Raw genomic sequence first — 21390 nt, 5'->3', positions numbered from 1 at the left:
TTTCCCATATACTGCAGTTATAACTTAATCCAAAGTGAAAACACTTTGCGGTCAAGAAGAAACTTTTTTTTTCCTTTTTTTTTTTCAGGACGAAAACTTTTTTTTTTTTGCTACAGTATCTATTCAAAGCCCAATCTAGTTAACAGAACCCCCTCCCCCCCCTCTTCTTAAATAAGAGGTGCTTGCTGTACATGTCAATTCACAAATTATTCATCATACATACTAAAACAATCTATCTGAGTCTGCGAATTCCAATACATGGTTAGCATACAAAGTGCCTAGTCTACTTCGAAAGGACAAGCCCTTCTATGGCAAGTTCCCTGTTCAGATAAGTGGCCCAATATACCAGATTAAATGTGCCGAATAAGAGTGGAAAGACTATCCTAGACATTCTGTCAATTTTGCTAACACTGTTGAATGTTTTCTTTGCCTCCTGTGGTTTGGCTTTGTTGGCATCTGCCGTTGCACTTTTTGATATTGTTGGGAGTGCGGAATCCTTAGTGATGTTTGGAGCATAGTTTGCTACAGCAACGGCATAGGCATTGTTTTTCTTAATTACAGATGCTTTCTCCTTTTTCTGAAAGGAAATTGATTTTTTAAAGTGTTAGTTTTTTTGTTACTACGGCAAACAAAAAATACATTTTACTCAAGAATTTTTGTATGATGTATTCACTAATGTATTGGTATTATTTCAAAAACTAAAGGAGTTCTGCCAATGTGCTAGAACACAGGGAGCCATGGACAAACAAACATTTGCAGGATGCAAAATGTGTTGTTGCTGGATGGCCATAAATGTATATAAAAAAAACAAAGCACCTCATGTGTAAGAAAGAAACCTTGTGTGGTGCAGAGTGTTAGGGCAGTGCTAAGCTCACGTTCATGACCTGAATGTTGCGGGCTCAATCTCTGCATGGTTCAGGTAACTCAAAGTTGACTCAGCCTTCCATCCCTCCAAGGTCAGTACAATGAGTACCCAGCTTGCTGGGGGGTAAAAGATAACTGAGGAAGGCAATGGCAAATCACCCTATAAAAACAGTCTGCCAAAAATATGACATCACCCTAGGAGTTAGTCATGACTCGGTGCTTGCACCAGGGGACTTTATTATTGCTAACTGTTCATCTGTAACTGCAATATCGGCGTGTGTAGAATGGCTTCTGTTAGGTGTGTGCTTCTGGGACCTGTGGTTCTACAGGTTTCCATGAGCATAGCTTCACAGGTGAGGGTTGATTAAGCTTGCTGGAGGTGTAGTTCCTCACCACCAGCCAATCCCCACGGGTCTGCTGCATATTTATGTATACCAGTCCCTCTGCAAGAGGCAGCTGGTATCTCTTCACTCTAGTGTTCAGTTTTCCTGCATGCCTGTGTATGTATTATATGTGTGAGCAGTGTCTCGTCCAGTGTCTGTGCAGGTGGCCAGACATCAGGTGTGGATAGTCCTGTTCTTTTTGTGTTCTGTGTTGCGTGCCAGCCCTAGTCTGTTGGTGTGGAATGTGTCCTGTCCTGTTGGATCCTGCATCATGTCTGGGCTAGTTAGAGTAGGGATCCATGAGAAAACGAGGAGCCTTGAAGTGGCTTGCGGGCTTAAGTGACTTGGCCAATCCACAAACTAGTACCTCGTACATTTTTTAAAAATTTCAGCTGTTATCTATGCAGGTATGCAGGGTGAGTGTTTCGGTCATTTGTCAGTCCTTATGATATGTCTGTCCGTGGGTCCACTTCCCAATATGCAGTTCATTGTCCCTTTGGTCTATTCCTACCAGTGCGTCCGGTTTGAACGTGATACCACTTCTGCGTCCATGCTGCAACGAGGTGCGCCCAGCGGACGTAACACTGACTCTGGTCTATTGACCAGCAGTGTCTAGAGAAGTTGTTTCATCTGGCGCACTTCCAGGAATCCAGGCAAGGTAAGTATATACCTCTTTATTTTGAGACAACATAGAACATAAACGGCAACATGTTTCGCTATCAGGCTTGAAGAAGCTATCGGTCCTGAAAGCAAAATGCGTTACAATTTGTGCCCTCTTAAAAATAAAAATGTTTAGATTTGCTTTGTCTTGATTTCTGGAAGTGTGCCTGATGGAACTCATTTTTCACATGAATGGCTGTCCTGTGATAAAAGGATAACATAACATCCGACATAAAGGGAACCACTTTTACTGAGCTGCATTCTGTTCTGAATCATAGAAGAGAAATTCCGAAAGCGGAATGATGTTCTAATAGGGCATATGAACAGTGGTTGTTCTCTTGGCATAACCCCTTTAATTAATCAAAAGCAAAGCAAAACATCAAATATATATATATATATAATTTGAAAAATAGAAAAGAAGCTTTTAGTCACGATTATGCAAGTCAACAATACAATAGCTTTAAAGAGTGACATGAAACTACTTATATATTCAATATGTATCTGCTTATAAGGAAAATGAACTTGGCAATTATATCATACCATAGAAAAGGCAAAAACAATTAGAGTTTTAAATAATGTAAAAAAAAATAAAATCAGAAGATCTTTTAACATGGAGTTGAAGAGCATCAATGACTTTTCACAGCACAAGGTGACCAACCTGTTACCTGAGTACATTTATATTTAATCTTTTTTAACACATATTAGTTATATAGTATATTACGATGCAAAAAAATGTTTTTCCGAAAGTGGATCTGTTAAAGTACAGCATACAGATCTATACTACAGCCAAAAAGACACAACAATATTTCATGAGGAAAACACTTCTTCCACCTCTCCATGTTTTCCTCTGCTTCTCAGGGTGGCAAATGACTTCATATATGTGCATATATAATATCAGTCTCCACCCCAAGGCATGAGGAAGACTCATAAAGATTAGCTTGCTGTATTCTTTCAGCACAATTTTTTAATTGTGCCTATTAACCAAATTGCACAACTCTTTGCTTAGTTTTACTAGCAGTATGAACCTATAGCTTTAACACACTGCCCTTACTTAGGGCAGCATATTAAAGGATATCTATCAGTTCCCTGCTGCTGCTAAACTAGGAGCATGGCAGGGACTAGTGATGAGCGAACTTTTGAAACAATTGGTTTGTTCCATTCGCTGAATTTCAACAGAAAAATTCAGTTAAGTCAAATTTAGTTTGAACCAAACCGGACTTCACCAATACATCTGAAACTGGTGTCATAAAGAGTCATAAATCCCCTGTGTGACAATCTGAGGTCACCTAGAATTATATCCAAGTACTTTTGATCTGTTTTTAAGACAGAGTTAATGAAGAACAAGAGGGAAGAATAAAAATGCAGAAAAAAACAAAACAAAATAAGGTAAAAAAGCAAAGAAGGAAAAAGAAGGAACGGATCTTAGTCCGTCTTTTTTTTTCCTTCTTCTTCTTTGTCAGTCTTCCTCTTTTTCCCTTTTCTCTTTTTCACTTAAGAATTGAATTGTTGCCCATATACCCTTTTAAATACTGTGATTTCTTTGGAAATTAATGAGCTAAGTGTAGTGGCCCAGACCTGTAGGCCACTTCAGAATGTCTTTTATATTTGTCTTGTGCATTTATATTGTCTGCAACTTCTGGGTGTATGAAGTATGTGTGGTGCACCACTGCAGCACTGAAAGCAGAGGCGCAACTTGAAGCTCCTGGGGCCCAATGCAAAACCTGTAACAGGGCCCCCAACTATAATGCTTTATTCCTAGTACTGGTCTCCCTATATGGAGAAGAGAGGCCTTATGGGCCCCCTAAGGCTCCTGGGCCCAGGTGCAACCGCATCCCCTGCACCCTCTATAGTTACGCCAGTGACTGAAAGTGACTGAGTTAATGTTTGCATGAATCGTCTTTGTCTGGAAATTTATCCTTTTTGTGTTGCGAGTTTGTGGTCACCTGAGCATGCTTGATATTAATGTTTGCGGAATGTCAGTGCGTGTGTGGGTGTTTGCAAAGAGCCTGGTTTAGCAGCAGTCCGGTCTAGCCAGTGCGTCTGCAAGTAGTCTGGCCTAAGCCACTAGGAATGGAGGAGGCCAAAAGGTATCACCCATTTCGCTTGGACTTATCTAATCTCAGGAGAACGTGAGATAACATCAAGGCCCTGTGAGCAAGAGGAGTTGCCATGCAGCATTGAGAAGCGTCTGACAAATGAGTGTTGACAGGTTAAGAATCAGAAGAGGAAAGAGTGTGATTTTCTAGGAGTGGAGCTGCACAGATAACTAGGACTGTTGGCCCGATATTCATCCTGTGTTCTGCCTCCCTGTCTCACTACTAATTCCGTCTATAGCTGTGCTGTATTGGATTTATGTACTTTTGAACTGTTTAATATTGAATTATAAGTAAGGCAACATTGCCGACCATTCCCGGCTTTGTTGTCTACTACTCTGTGTGTGGACTATCTTTCCGTAATCCAGCACCACCGCAGAGGAAGGAATGGTGGTGTCACCTTTGACAATTCAGCAGAAGAAACCAGGTAAGCAGGTCCCCGGTTACCCCCACTTTAATAGCCTGCCCAATGCCCTGTTGGACGGGCCCCTGGCTACCCTACGGGTGGGAGATGGTAGAGTCACAATTACAAGGGCCTACTGTCTCCTAGGCTAGGGCCCCCTCCTCAGACGCTGTATAAGGAGTTAACAGGCAAGAAAATTCAGGAAGACATGGAAATAGTCACCTTTAAATAGGTAATGATGGAAAAGATGCACACAGCTAAAAAAAATGTTCTTACCTTATCATTGACGACACTTTTTCCATCCCAAGCCCATCCTCTCTTTGTAAAATAGTTAACAGTGGCAAATTCTATCAAAGCTGAGAAAACAAATGCATAACAGACAGCAATGAACCAGTCCATAGCGGTAGCATAAGCTACTTTTGGCAAGGAATTTCTAGCGCTGATACTGAGTGTTGTCATGGTCAAAACAGTTGTGACACCTAGAAGCAAAATAAAACATCAATCAATGTCTTTATAAAATACATGTATGCCATTACTAACAGCAGGTTTCTGGTTAAAACTAAAAACGAAAAGGAATATGTTGATATATCTTCAGCTATAGAGGAAGTGCAAGTTGCTTAGTCAAGAATACAGTGAAACAAGATCATGAGCAAATTTAAACAAGATGATGAGATATATCATGTCAAGACTAGAAATTATTTACTCAACTCTATATATAGTTAGGGTTACATCATATAGAAAACATGGTTTTCACATAAATTTCTGATCATATTTTGATCAGAAAGCTGTTTGGTCGCGATCCCCAGTGGTGGACCACCTTCGTACAACTATTGATGACCTATTCTGAGGATAAGTCATCAATAAAAATTGCCTAAAAAAACCCCATAAGAGTGCTTGCATTTCCCTAGTCCTTGATTTTGTATTCACTATAGGGAAGAGGACTTTTTAGCAAATCTCCAAAAAGTTTAATTATTAGAGATGAGCGAGCACGCTCGTTTAAGGCTGATGCTTGAGCGAGCATCAGTCTTTTCGAGTAACTGATTACTCGTCCGAGCACCATGCGGAGGGGGCGGCGGGAGAGGAGCGGGGGGGGGGAGAGAGATCTCTCTCACTCTCACCCCCCCCCCCCCATGGTGCTCCGATGAGTAATCAGTTATCCGAAAAGAGTTGCTCGCTGGAGCACCACCCTTAAACGAGCGTGCTCGCTCATCTCTATTAATTATCTAACTTTTAGAGGTATACTAGGTCTTCTTCCAATTTTAAAGAAATACATGGTTGAAATATCTTGTCTACTGCTGTCACTTTTTGTGGCCTGTGATTGTTATTGGATGCCATCTATACCAGTTTCTTTGCGCTTTGTGTTGCACATATAAAAACTACTTATCTGCTACAAACTTTCATCATAGTGACCTTCTGTACATATGAGAAAAAGTACATATGAGGTGTCCTTCATTCTCCTCTATGTCACTGACAACTCCTTTGACCTCTTCCCATCTGCCATACAGCTATATACTGCCCTGAGCTGTTAAGACATATAAAGATGTCCACAATATATGCTGTGTATCACATGTGCCTACATATATATATACAATGGGGTACCCAAAAGAAACAGGAATCTTCTTCTGGTGGGTGGGGTGTTAGTAGTACAGGCTTTGGTTGCTTAGTGAATGCCTGTAGAACCCTTTTCGATTGTTGGAGGAGGTGTATTTGGCTTCAGTGATTTTTTTCAACAAGTTATTCAGTTTTTTGCCCAGTTTGCGATTGCTGATTCATACGAAACAACGTTCAGCTATGAAATTTTGTTTCCTTTTCCATTACTCAAAACACTTGCGTAAAAAAGTTGCATGGAGCAAGATCGGTGGAATGTGGAGGGTGAGACAATTACTTAACACTTTATGTGGCCAAACACGTAACTGGTTCTTCCATCATGACAATGCACTTGCCTGCACAGCGCTGAGTGTTTCTCAATTTATGATGAAAATCAGCATGACTCTCTTGCCTCACCTCTATATTCACCTGATTTCGCTCCATGTGACTTTTTTTTACAAGTGCTTTGAGCAGTCAAAAACTAAACAAAATTTGCACATTGTTGGTATGAATTAGCCACCACAAAATAGGCAAACATCTGAACAATGTGTTGAAAAACAAATCACTGGGTACCCCCTCATATGTAAAAGTTTTTTTTTTACCAATTAAAACCAGATAGTGAAACGTATACTATTTTTTTAATGAGTATCATTTTGGCATACATTTTACTGGTATTCATTAGTATACCCCAGTTTCAATCTGTACCACAAGCTATAAACTTTTTTTTTCTTACAATAGAAGTTAAAGGGGTTGTCCCGTGGCAGCAAGTGGGTCTATACACTTCTGTATGGCCATATTAATGCACTTTGTAATGTACATTGTGCATTAATTATGAGCCATACAGAAGTTATAAAAAGTTTTATACTTACCTGCTCCGTTGCTGGCGTCCTCGTTCCCATGGAGCCGACTAATTTTCGCCCTCCGATGGCCAAATTAGCCGCGCTTGCGCAGTCCGGGTCTTCTGCTCTCTTCAATGCAGCCGCTCATGCAGAATGCCGGCTCCGTGTAGCTCCGCCCCGTCACGTGCCGATTCCAGCCAATCAGGAGGCTGGAATCGGCAATGGACCGCACAGAAGAGCTGCGGTCCACGGAGGAAGAGGATCCCGGCGGCCATCTTCACCGGTAAGTATAGAAGTCACCGGAGCGCGGGGATTCAGGTAAGCGCTCCGGTAAGCTTTCTTTAGGTCCCTGCATCGGGGTTGTCTCGCGCCGACCGGGGGGGGGGTTGAAAAAAAAAAACCCGTTTCGGCGCGGGACAACCCCTTTAATGGATCATGTATGCAACAGTACAGGCATACAATTGCATACGTTTATGGTACACTTTTGGTGACACCATTTAAACATGCACATCAAACATAATGCCAGCAGTGTGAACACAGTCTACAGCCAATAATGGGATTGCAAGTACAGTAGATGCTACTATATAGTTCCCCAGTCTCTGTTCATAATTAGAATTATGTCTCAGTTCATATTAGAGTAGATGATGTTGATAATCAAAAATACATCATAGGAATTATTCATAGCCGAACTTGCACACTAAAGACAAAGTACTAATCAGCTAAATGATAATAACCAAAACTCTTGAGTATAAACTTGGAAGCTCTGGTAAGAGCCGCGTTCTCCAAGCTGGAGATATCTTATGTGTGTCAATGAATATCAAAACTTTGATAAAGCATTTAAAGGGGTATTCCAGGCTATGACCTATCTATAGTTGATAGACGGGGGTCTGCCAGTCAGTCAGGACCCCTTTCCATCAGCTGATCATCTGGCCTGCTATCAAATGCAGCTGGCTGGATGTTGTCATTAGGCAGGAAGTGGGAGCTCTGGCTTCAGTTCCACTGAAGTCAATGTGAGCGCCGCACTTCTCTTATACTTTCTGCTTCTCCTATGGTCAGGACAGGTGATGACAAGAAATACAGTGCTCCCGTTGATTTCAATGGGGGTGAAGTTGATGCTACCACTTCCTACTATAACTACTGACAACGACTTTTGGCCCACTGCACTTGACAGTGAGTCGCACGATCAGCTTATAGACGGGGGTCTCATGCGGTAGGTTCCCATCCATCAACTACTAATGGTTTATCCAGAGGATAGATTATCAGTTCATAAAGCCTGTAATGCGCCTTTACTGAGTGCATTTATACAGGTACTACTCCTTCACATGGGCGGAGGAATACCCCACCCTGATTTAAATGGCTAGTTAGACTAAGGCGATGCTGGTGATTGTGGGTATGCACAGTGTTTAGCGAGTACGAGCAGTCAGGGACTGGGTCTGGGCAGGGGGCAGTCCCTAATCCTACCTGCAACCCCTGTCCCTACCTGCTTGACCCTCTGGGCTAAACCCCAGGGAAACAACTGGGCTACAGTCCCTACACTTTCTAGGGAAGCGGGCACAGGGACCGAGTACAGACAAAACACTGGAACAGATTAACACAAAAGGGGAGTCAGACAGTCTGAGTCAGCAACAGGAAGGTCCGCAGTACAAAAGGGTCCGGCGAGGGGGAAGTCTGGGTCAAGCAGTAGTCAAAAAGAGGATGGCAGGCAAATCCAAACGCAAGTGCAGCAGAGACCTAACTAACACTGGCACAAGCAGAAAGCCACAGAGGAGCTTAAATGCTGTCAGAGCTCCCACCCCAGCAGCTGATTAGGGCGGGGAGGCTGACAGGAGCAAAATGCACTCACCAAGGCGCTGGGGAACACGCCCCCAGCCCTGCAGGACAGGCGGAGACTACAGACGCATGCCTAGTCATTATGGTGACGAGGACGTGGGGCGGCACCCACAGCGTCCCTAGCAACCCGGTAGCGAGGAGGAATGCAGCGGCCAGGGGACATTACCAGAATCGCACAGCTGCAGCCTGGGTGACAGGGCCGGCAATGTGGGCGCGGAGGCCCCGCGAGCCGCCGGTCCTGACACGTGCGTGTGCAGAAGTATATGTTTGCACACTTCCTATAGACCTCTATAGGGCTCTTTGGTACACAAACATGAAACAAAGTAGAGCAAGTCTTATTTTTTGTGCTCACGAAAACAGCAGGCACAAAAAAAGAGAAGTAAGAATGAAGCAAAAACACGTTCATCTGTTTAAAACCTAAATCTCTGAATGATTCTGCCTCTTTGTATTTCATGCCTTTTATGTTATTTACAAAACTTCACGTATTTTAGTGGTTTCAACATATAGATACATAAAGTGAATCTAAGAAAAAAGTGGTTGTAAGCACAATCTTTTTTTTTTCTTCTTTAGGCTTCCTACACATGTTTACTTTATGCCATACTTAGGAATGATGAAGGGAGATGAAACACATAAGGGATCCCTTCCCAATGTCCCCCATTGCCAATGTTTGTGTCCCTCACTCCCACACCAGCAAAATGACGGGTGCAGGTGTAGATAGGCTAGAGCCACATAGGGGCAGATTTTTGTCAGAATGTCCACAGTGGACACGTGTCAGATTTCTAAAATTTGGGCTGGTCATTAAGGTGCAAACAGGCCTGGTCACTAAGGGGTTACAACAAGTGGCTCAGAATCACTTTTGCGTTTCCAATTCTAAGTGAATAATATCTAGGTTGGGCATAGTGATTAGTGATGAGCGAGTATACTCGCTAAGGGCAATTGCTCGATTGAGCATTGCCCTTAGCGAGTACCTGCCCGCTCGAGAGAAAAGGTTCGGGTGCCGGCAGCGGGCAGGGAGAGCAGGGAGAGAGCAGGGGGGGAACGGAGGGGAGATCTCTCTCTCCCTCTCTCCCCCCTGCTGACTGCCACAACTCACCGCTCCCCCGAACCTTTTCTCTCGAGCGGGCAGGTACTCGCTAAGGGCAATGCTCGCTCGAGCAGTTGCCCTCAGCGAGTATGCTCGCTCATCTCTAATAGTGATATATAAGACAAATTGAGACGGGACGAATTATCCGCCTGGATGAATGAGTTTTTCCTTGGGCAAACCTATAAAAGGACAAGAAGTCTTGGACCAAGTGCCCTCAAACCCTATTTATGCTTTGAATTACTTTACATAATATAAGAGAACAATAGCTTTTTAAGCTAACCTTTTGCACCCTGCTATTACAATCAAGCTAAAATTTGCCCCATCGGTAATATATTACCTATTTTAACATTTATATCACTCTTTGTGCACTTGCAAAAGTAAGGACACCTCTGCAAATACTCCAGAAATGTTTAAAACAATATAGTCAGTAAATACAAAAACATACATCTAAACCCATAAAACATAGAACCTTGAATGTCTTTGCCTTCCAAAAGCAGGTCTCATGGGGCAGGCAACTGCAGAATCATGGGATGATATAAAACCTAATAAACAATCCTCTTTTACTCTTTACTTTACCAACTCTTTTTCTTAAGTCTAGCTCTCTGACCATAATACGACCCATGAGTGGAAATTCTTAAATATATATGTACTATAATTATTATTCATGCATGCATCTGGGCTTTTGTTACAGCTACAGTTGGCAGACTACTTTGGTGGAAGTAATAATAATGTAGTTTTATTTGCATATTTTCTCAAAAAGTAACATATATATTCTACCTGGGGTTTGGTTATTTTTTCACAGAAAGAAAAAATTGTTCCAAACATGAAATATTCATAAGAAACTTCAGGAAATGAATGTAGTTCCTCTTTTTAAATAGATAAAGAATAGAGATGAGCGAACGTACTCGGTAAGGGCGATTTCGCAATCGAGCACCGCGATTTTCGAGTACTTCACTACTCGGGTGCGCTGTGGGTGAGCGGGGGGTTGCAGCGGGGAGTGGGGGGGAGAGGGAGAGAGAGAGGGCTCCCCCCTGTTCCCCGCTGCTACCCCAACTCCCCTATGCAACCCCCCACCCCACAGCGCACCCGAGTACTTTTCACCCGAGTAGTGAAGTACTCGAAAATCGCGGTGCTCGATTGCGAAATCGCCCTTACCGAGTACGTTCGCTCATCTCTAATAAAGAACTTTGAAATGTCCAAAGGACTGTACAGCATATTCCAGGTTTTAGGCTTATCACGGTTTTGCTATGGTTATAATTAGAGTTGAGCAAACGTACTCTGCTGAGCTTGATACTCGAATGAGCATCACGTCGTGTTCGACCCTGCCCCAGTTATTGGCTCCTCCCCACTGTGACGTGCCTGTTTTGGCAGCACGTGCGTCAATGGCAAATTTTTTGGCTGGCAGGCAGGCAGGGAGTGCTCGAGTTTCCCATTGTAGTCAATGGGGTTCGTTACTCGAGTAGAGCTCTCGAATTTTACGAAAAGCTCGACTCGAATAAGCTGGACCTGAGCATTTGGGTGCTCGCTCATCTCTAGTTATAATGTCTTCTTTTGATGGAAAGTTCTGTAGATACCAGATATTTATGACTGTGATAATTAATGAAGTTTCCTAAGATGCTAATGTTGAAAAAAAACACAATAGACAGATTAGCTAATTAAATTTATTACATACTCTTGTTTTAAAGGCAATTTAAAATCTTTAACATTTCTTAAAGGTTTTATCCTACAAAAATGGAAGTTATCCAGTTTCCAATGAATAGAAGATGATTAGCTGATCTCCTGGGTCTGACCCCTGGGACCTGTATTGATCATGAGAACAGGGGTCCTGAAGGTCAATGGGTAAATGGAACAGTGGTCAAGCATGCACAATCCCACTCTATTTATTTCTATGGAAATCTGGGAGATAGCCAAACTCTTTTCCTCTCTCACAGTCCTCTTGAAATCAATGGAGCAGCTTTGCGCATGTGTGTCCGCCACTCAGTTAATTCAGGGACATTTAGGACATCCATTATTGTGGTCAGTTCAGATAACTTTTAATTCTGGGATAATTTTTTTTTACTTATTATTTCTCTGAACTATGACTACTACCATATGCTAATATATGTAAAGCTATGATAGCCTATGAATTTGATATCAGTTTTTAGCAGTTAGAGATCAGTCAGATGAGCATTTTTTTAGCGCATGAATAGCCGCACTAAAAAAATCCCACATCACAAAATCGTGTGATTGGGTGCATTTGCACTCGCATGAACCTTTGCAGGTTCGATTACTTAAAGCTTCTAAAAAATGGACATGTGACCGCTTCCATTGGAAAGTATTGGTTCTAATAGAGCCCATTTTTATAGTGGCCTTTTTATGTCTGATGTGTTACACTGGCCACAAAATGTAACATTCCCCAGGATAATGATCATGCAGGAGCGGTCCACTGTGTCGAGTGTTCTGCCCAATAAATTGACTCTATATCTTCTTCTTTATTATGTGGGCACTATGGTATTTTTCCTATCTACAAACATTCTGAGGTACTGTATACCTAGTGTTGTGTAGGTTTATTTAAGAATGTATATTCATTTACGGATCTATCTGCAGACTATTATTATATTATTGTTATACTAACAATACGCCTATGGGCACATTTATTCATGGAGTTGCACCAGAAGCCTGGCATAAGTTGCAACTTTTTTTGCATAAATCACAAAATTATTGTGATTTATGCCAAAAAGAACAGATATTTTGCTTTTGGCTCCACTTTTCAAAAGTATATAGAAAATGGCTTGAGAGGAATGGGATTTCCAGACAGGTTTACTTTTTTAAAAGTTGCAAAATTCATTATTATCTCACTCCAATGCCTAGGTGGTGTACAAAGTGAGTCCACATCTCCAGGCATATTTAAAGATGCATACCACCGACAGAATATACACAGAACGCAGCACACATGATACCACTGGCTCAGGGTTTGTATACATTCATGTCCTGTATTTGTCATATTATTCCAAGCATATCTCTTCATGTACCTTAACAGTAGTATTATTGGATGTCCATGATTCTCTAATATGCTACATGAAGATAAGCTGGGATTTGGGTAATATGTATCTTGTGAATGTGCTCCCCCTACCATCCTGGTGGTGTCTTCATTATCCATTAATAAGCCTTTATCTTCTGTTCCAAATATTTTAATTGAACTTTTCAAAAACATCAAATGAGAAACAATGGGGACATTTTAAAGTATGTTGATTCGGTGAAGTTTTACAAAACTGTACGAGTGTCCATAAAGTGATTCAATGAACACAAAGTTTAAATACAAAAAAGCAAAAAAATGATGAGACAGCAAGATTTTCATCCTCTGGTATTCCGAGTCACTATCAACATGATAATAAAAGAGTCCAAACAACGTCATGATGACACCACTCCCAGGAAGCATCATTTATCCAATGGCATTTACAAAAAAAACTTGGCTTTGAAAAACTATACCTTTTGTCTTTGCATTAACTCACCTCCCACAAATAGAAACATACAACCCCAATCCCCCCAAACTTGGGACACTATGTAAAATGTAATTAAATGTAACAAAGAAAAGAATGCAATGATTTGCAAATCTCGTGTAACCATATTTTCTTCACAATATAACAAATAAGTTGAAAGTGAGACCTTTTTCCATTTCATTTTTAAGAAACTAACTTATTTAGAAATCAATAGCAGCAAAACATCTCAAAAAAGTTGGGACAGGGTTAACAAAATGCTGATACTAATAAAAAACAGCTATAGGGTCAATTTTCTACTAAATCAGATGACTGTATAAAAAAAGCATGTTAGAGAGGCAGAGTCTCGGAGAGGTTTACTAATCTATTAAAAAGTGCATATAAATATTCTGGAACAATTTCAGGAAAAATGTTCCTCAATGTAAAATTGTGAAGACTTTGAATATCCCACCATCTACAGTACATCAAAAGATTCGGATAATCTGGAGAAATTCATATGTACAAAGGATAAAGCAGTCAATATTGGATGTTTAGATCTACAAGCCCTCAGGCATCACTGCAATAAAAATAAATGGGCATGATTCTGTAATGCAAATCACTGCATGGGCTCAGGAATATTTCCAGAAATCAATCTAAGTTAAATCTGTATCATGCAAAGTAGAACCCATATAGTAACACAATCCAGAAACGCCAGTGTTTTCTTTGGGCCAAAGCTCATTTAAAATGGACTGAGGAAAAATGAAAAACTGTTCTGTGGTCAGTTGAATAAAAATTAGATTTTTTTTTTTTGGGGGGGGGGGGGGGGGGGGGACCACAAATGCCATGTACTGCAGACTCAAAAGGAGAGGCATCATCCAGTATCTTTTCAGCACACAGTTCCAAAACCTGCATTTCTGATGGTATGGGGTTGCATTAGTGCCTATGGCATGGGTAGCTTACACAATGCTGAGCAGTATATACAGCTTTTGGAACAACATCTGCTCCCATCCTGACAATGCCACTTTCAGGGAAGGCCTTGCATATTTCAGCAAGACAATGCTAAACCACAGACTGCATCCATCACAACAGCATGGCTTCACAGGATAAGAGTCTGAACGGTCCACACTTTTCACCAATGTAAAACATTTGATGGATTATGAAACATAAAATCCAGCAAAAAAGACCCAGGACAGTTGAGTAGCCAGAATTCTTCATCAGGCAGGACTGGGACAACAATCTTCTACCAAAACTCCAGCAACTGGTCTCCTCACTCCCCAGGTGTTTACAAACTGTTGTAGAAAGAGGAGTCAATGTGTTTCTGCCATCAATTTCTAAATAATTGATGGCGGCAACACATCTGGAAATTAAATGGAAAACATATTTCACTTTTGATATGTGTTTTTGTTCTAGTGGGAATAAAATATGGTTGTATGAGATTTAAAAATCATAGCATTCTTTTTTAATTTACATTTCACACAACGTCCCAACTTTTTTGCATATAATTGACTGTAAACTTTAAAGTCCAAACTTAAATCTTATTAAGTGTCTACTCTTGAAAACAGCAATTGTTCCCAACCTGGTAAGCCAATCAGGTCCCTAAATTGCACAGTCTCCCCCACATCCATGTAATACAACAGCTCAAACCAATAGGATTGGTAAAAACAATCTCTAATGGCTTGCCTAATCCACATAGATCTAGTGAAAAAGTTATCAGTATCACCCATTTCTCAAAAATGGTGTACTACCTTTTTAAAGAGATGCATCCACCCAATCTATCCTCAATAAGTATAAGAGCTTTTTTCCTAAAAAGAGTCAGAATTGATTGGTGATTGCATGGATCCATGTATGGAGAATAGACTTTATGCCAGCCGCAGATATGATATATAAACGTTTTCTGCTGTCCACATAACTAAAAATGGCCCAAGTAAGGTTTTAGGCGGCATAGTTTATTAGATGTGCAACAGTAAAATCCACTATTTTGCACCAAAATAGTTATATATTTGGACATTGTCATAGGCAGTGGAGCAGGTCTGCTCCCTCTTAATTGAATCTACAGCATTTCTTTGTTGATTATATCCCTATTCTGTGACTCCCTAATTGGTATTATGAAAGTCCTATGGTATAGTTGGAGATTCATTTCTGTGCAGTGATTATAGGGGAGAAAGAAGTAGCTGTACTTCAATGCTCTCGGTAGTATTGTTATAGTCAGGTCTAGAAGGTCCATCGTTTATTTAGATAAAGCTATCTGGGATTGAGTATAATCTAAAGGTTCCAAGAGAAAGCAATAATATCTGGAAATGTGGCTTTTAAATATTTAAGCTCAAGGGCTACAAATAAGATTGGTAAGCCTTTACCTTTTAATTGTACTTATCATATGAATAAAGATGAATCTTGATTTTCTATGTGTTGTGTTCTGTATATACTCTATAGGTGTCATTCATTAAATTCTTCTGCAAAACTATATACATTGGGAAAGGAGACCCCATAGGTATAGGTATGCTTATAATATTTCAAGATGTAATACATTTGTCAAGATTGTGTGATATTTCATAAATGTGTTGCACTTTAACTGAAGAAGATAAAAAAAACTGGCAGAAAAAGGGCATTAAAATTCCCCTAATGAAGTTTTTGAAGTTCCGGTTAGGAAAAGTTTAATTTTTAATTATGCCCAAATTTGTTTTAACTTAATAAATATACTGAGAAAATTGCGAGTATGAATTAGCTGTGTGAATCATATCTACACCTACCTAAACCCTTATCCTAGCCCTGGCTGAATTGGATGTACTACCCTTTAATGGAGCCAATGACCACATCTGACTTCCATTATGAGTTGGGTTGACCATCTCGGCTTTCTTTTTCTTTAAAGTGAATGTGAAGCAAAAGAGTAGCCCAGAATATGAAGCACAGAAGAAAAACACAAACTGACAATTTTTCGGCGGCTTTTAAAGATTGGCTACTCAGCCATATCCTAACACCATTGCAGCCTCCCGTACTAATAACCACAAGGCAGTCAACATCTAGAACGGTATAGAGCCCTCATGAGAAAAATATTACTTTCCAAATAAGGAAGAAATTATTATCTTTGACAAATTCTTTTATCACTTTCTAAAATGTCAAAAAGAATCAAAACTATTCAACATTCTTTTTCTCTAATAAAGTTGGCTAAGATTATTCTTTATGATCAAATAAGACTGAGAATAGAAGAAGGGAGTGGGAGGACAGCAAACTGGAGACTTATTATTCTCTACAGAAATTCCACAATGACAAATCAAGAAGTACAAAGCAATAATGTTGTCAGTGACTCATCCGCTATGGGGGGAAAAAGTGAATAGACAAACTGAGGGTGTACGGCAATAAGAGTAACAATTATAAAGGCCCCCTGGTAGAAGGCAGTCTTTTTGTCGTGACAACTACAGTGTTTGCATATGACAATTATTCTAATATTTGATTGTTGTTATTAGGTAATATTTAAGCGAATGTGTCATCCGATAATGACCTATCACATCAATCAGGTTCTTATATAAAACATATTGTTTAAGAAGATGATACTAAAATACTGCAGTTTTCACACTGACCACTAATCCAAATAATAGTCTGATACTTAATGTTCTGTAAAGGAAACTTTTCAGTAGTCATCTCATTATCATAACAGGCAGGATCTAAATAAAATATGACATCTAATAAAATGTAAAATGAGCCCTCACACAACTATGTCGACAGAAAAAAAAAAGTTATTGTGCGCAGAAAATGGAGACAGAAAATAATTTAAAAAAAATAAATATCTTAAAAAAAAATACAAGTAGTACAGCAAAAAAAACTATATAAGTTTGGTATCGTAGTGATCATACTGAACTATAGAATAAAGTTATCAGGTCGTTTTTATTTGCAGTTTGTGCGCTGTAGAAACAAGACACACTAAAGATGGTGGAATGTCATTTTATTTCCATTTCTCTCCACTTAGAATTTTTTAAAAGTTTTTTAGTACATTATATGGTACATTAAATAGTACCAATCACAATTCAGAGCTACCAGCAGGCGGGGATTCTAAATCCCCAGCTGCTGATAGCTGAGAGCTACAGAGCCAGGGACAGTGGCAGAAGTCAATGCTGATCCCCAGCAGGTGAGTATTTTTTTTTTTAACTACTATTTTTAAAGGCTTTTCAGGGAAGGGCTTATGAAGCCGTTCCCTGCAAAGCCACTGACAGCTGCCGGGGCTCAGCGGCGACTTCTGCCGTTGTCCCCGGCTCTATAGCGCTACTGAGCTATCAGCAGCCGGGGATTTAAAATCCCCGCCTGCTGGTAGCTCTGATTGTGATTGGCTGAAGCACTTCAGCCAATTACAATTAGAGCTACCAGCAGGCGGGATTTTAAATCCCCAGCTGCTGATAGCTGAGAGCTTCAGAGCCGGGGACAGAGCCAGAAGTCGTGGCTAAGCCCTGGCAGCTGAAGGGAGGTGAGTATTGATTTTTTTTTATTTTTTGCACTATTTTAAATGGCTTTTCAGGGGAGGGTTTTCCTGAAAAGCCATTGACGGGATGCCGACAGCAGGATTCTCTACCACAGCTGTCATGTGTGACAGCTGTGGTTGAGAATTAAAGAATTCCTCTGCTGCATCTGCCACAGATATGGCAGATGTAGCAGCAGGGAATTCTTTTAACTAGCGGGGGTGAAGAAAAACATCTGCCGCATGCGACAGATGTGTTCTTCATGCCCGCGGGGGGTTGCGGCAGAGAGGGAAGTTTAAAAAAAAATTTTGTTTTGTTTTGCACTAAAATGTTTCTTTTTCAGGGAAGGGCTTATATATAAAGCTCTTCCCTGAAAAATAATGCAGGGGGCCGGCAGAGTATTGTTTTCAATGGAGCCACCAGCAGCAGCCGCGGCTCCACTGACAACAAGCACGCAGCTGTGTTCACGAGTGTTTTTGCTCGTACCTAGATGCGGACGTATGTACGCACAAAAACACGCTCGTGTGAACCCACCTTAAGGGGAAAAGAAAAACTCTAAATGCTGTTAACTTCAGCTCATGTAAGATGGTTGTCCCCATTCAAATGTACAGATGATAGAATAAAAAAGAAATCTACAATTAGAAATTAAAAACAGATTGGAAAAAATAAAAATGATTCAGTATCTGGACTTAATTAGTAAAAAAATTTAGGTGATACACTCCCTTTAGGTAATATACGTTGTTAGTTTTCAAGATGATTATTATTGCATTTATGGTTGCATTTAATGGGACCCCGACAGACCTGTGTAAATTAAAGCATCTTTTTGATGCCATAATATAGCTATGGTATTGAGTGTAACAGCATCCCCAAAGAATCAAATGGGTAGGAGAGAGCCGTTGCTGGTTTGGTAAAGTTTTCTGTTGGCCATTTAATATTTAAGAACCTTTTTTGGACTACTAATGCACTATGTGTCTCCACAGAACCAAGAAATGGTTTCTGCTTATTCTCACTAATCCACCCTTTTGATTTAAAAAAAATTAACTAATTTAGAAATTGATGGCGACAACAGATCTCAAAAAAATTTAAAGTAGGGTCATGTCTACCATTTTGTAACATCCCCTGTTTTTTTTTTTACAACAATCTGCAAATGTCTGGGAAGTGAGGAGACCAATTGCTGGAGTTTTGGGAGAGGAATGTTGTCCCATTCGGGTCTGATGTAGTATTCTAGCTGCTCAACTGTCCTGGGTGTTTCCTTATTGGATTCATAATTTTATAATGTGCCAATGTTTTCTATTAGTGAAAGGTCTGGGCTGCGGTATGCAAGTTCAGCACTCAGACTCTTCCTCTGTGAAGCCATGCTGTTGTTGATGGATGCAGTATGTGGTTTAGCATTATCTTGCTGAAATATGCAAGGTCTTCCCTGAAATAGACATTGCCTGAATGGTAGCATATGTTGTTCTAAAAGCTCTACATACTGCTCAGCATTGCTAGTGCTTTTCAAGATGTGAAGCTGCCCATGCCATAGGCACTAATGCAACCCCATACCATCAAAGATGCAAGCTTTTGAACTATGTGCTGATAACAAGTTTGATGATCCACAGGACACGGTGTCCATGGTTTCCAAAAATTATTATAAATTTTGTTTCATCTGACCATAGAACAGTTTTCTATTTTACCTTAGGCCATTTTAGATTAGTTTTGGCCCTTACCTCTCTTTCATTATTTTTTTATACACAGTCATGTGATTTAGTAAAAAATTGACCCTCCAGCTGTTTTTCATTAGTAGCACTTACTTTTTTAGGCTTTTGTTAACTCTGTTCCAACTTCGAGAATAATGCCTGCCATCGATTTCTAAATGAGTTCATTTTTAAAAAATAAAATGGAAAAATGTCACACTTCCAACTTCCGATATGTTTTCTATGTTCTATTTTGTATAAATAGAAATCATTGTATTATTTTTATCTTAACATTTATTTACATTTTACACAGCATCACAACTTTTTTGGAATTGGTGCTGTAATTCAACCACATCAAATTACATCCACATTCTCGGGACCTGCTCTTTTATAATAAAATTGTTCCTTTATTTCAATGCCCTACATAACCAACTTGTTCGAAACAAGTGCGTGCACAGGACAAGCCCTCTTAAGATTTATACGCATTGTGTTTTTTTGTCTTAGTTTGATTTTATAGTACTTGATCCCCAAAAAGTTATTTAGAAAGTTATGCAATTGCCTATAAAAAAGGATGTAGTTGTATTAAAAGGTTTTATTGATAGAGTTGAGCGAACGTACTCTGCCGAGCTTGATGATCGTTCGAGCATTAGCGTACTCGATGGTGCTTGTTACTTGAACGAGCAACAAGCCGTGTTCGACCCCGCCCCAGTTTTTGGCTCCTCCCCGCTGTGACGTGCCTGTTTTGGCACCTCCCCGCCACAATGCAGCGCGTGTCAATGGCAAATTTTTTGTCTGGCAGGCAGGGGAGAGAGAGAGAGAGACACGAACCTAGAAAAAAAAAGAAACAGCACGGGACCCGGCGTCCCACATACAAAAATGCCCGAGTCTCCCATTGTAGCCAATGGGGTTCGTTACTTGAGTAGAGCTCTCAAATTTTAAGAAAAGCTCGACTCGAATAACGCGGACCCGAGCATTTGGGTGCTTGCTCATCTCTATTAATATCTCTCTCTTTCTCTCTCTCTCTCCTGCCTGCTAAACAAAAAGTTTGCCATTGACGCATGCTGTGTCGCAGCGGGGAAGGGCCAAAACAGGCACGTCACAGAGGGGAGGAGCCAAAAACTGAGGCGGGGTCAAACTTGGCGTGATGCTCGTTCAAGTAACGAGCACCATCAAGTACGCTAATACTCGAATGAGCATCAAGCTTGACAGAGTATGTTCACTCAACTCTATTGATGACCTATCCTTAGGATAAGCCATCAATAGTTGATTGATAGGGTCTGCCTCTTGGAATTCTGGCTTTTTAGCCTATAAGGCTAAAGGAACATAAGTCAATAAAGACATCCACAATAAAACAGATGCTTTTTTTTAAAATCCGTGGTCCAGTGGTCCATGGGTAGCTCTGTATACCATCTGTATGTACTTATTTTTAATACAGTATAGTACGTCATCCTTTTTTTTAAGTCTGCAAAAAAACAAAAAATGAAAACAGGCCCAATTTTTTTTACTGCACTTCCTAGCAATGGATTCTTGAAATACAGAGCGCTTCCTATTTTTTTGTATCCTCATTGACTTGAATGGGTGAGCCTCAACTGCAAGTTGGATCAGAATAGCGCATGCCAATTTGTTTTCACCGGATCCATGTGCTTGTATAAAAAACTGATGCGTGAATTGACTAGTATGGGTTTGTGTGCTGTCCGAGTCTAGTCTATTTAGACTCAGGCAGTACACAGACTGAAAATACGCTCATGTGCTTTTGGCCTAAAGCTCACTTAAAATGACCTTTAAATCGTAATTGAATTGTATAACCTTGTAATTACAGTGCATGACACATGGTAAGTATATCCGTGCAGTAGTCATACTTTTTCTCATTATTTTAGTCAAACTACATGCACAGATCTGATTGCTATCAGTGGAATACTACTCTGAGAATATGTTCTATGGGACAAGAGGCTGCGCTTGTGGCCAATCAGGATAGATTAGTGTTGTTTAATTGCCGTGATGTGCAGCTATGTGACAGTTAGATATTATATTATTAATAATGTTCTATTATTTAATACATTATTCAGAGGTT

The 21390-nt window shown here is 40.3% G+C and overlaps 1 protein-coding gene across 1 annotated transcript in view; it reads right to left on the bottom strand.

Annotated features, from left to right (window-relative positions):
- Positions 1–209: 209 nt before the first annotated feature.
- LOC136573328 (gamma-aminobutyric acid receptor subunit alpha-2-like) overlaps positions 210–21390 on the bottom strand; it is a 192915-nt gene continuing 171734 nt past the window's right edge. The window contains exons 9-10 of the mRNA XM_066574617.1: positions 4680–4882; positions 210–577 (exon numbers count right to left, since the gene is read on the bottom strand). Of these exons, the coding sequence (XP_066430714.1) occupies positions 284–577; positions 4680–4882 (497 nt within the window). The 3' untranslated portion in view covers positions 210–283. The remainder of the gene's footprint in view (positions 578–4679; positions 4883–21390) is intronic.

Source organism: Eleutherodactylus coqui, chromosome 7 (genome assembly GCF_035609145.1).
Source record: "Eleutherodactylus coqui strain aEleCoq1 chromosome 7, aEleCoq1.hap1, whole genome shotgun sequence".
NCBI lineage: Eukaryota > Metazoa > Chordata > Amphibia > Anura > Eleutherodactylidae > Eleutherodactylus > Eleutherodactylus coqui.
This window is presented reverse-complemented; position numbering and strand designations above follow the sequence as displayed.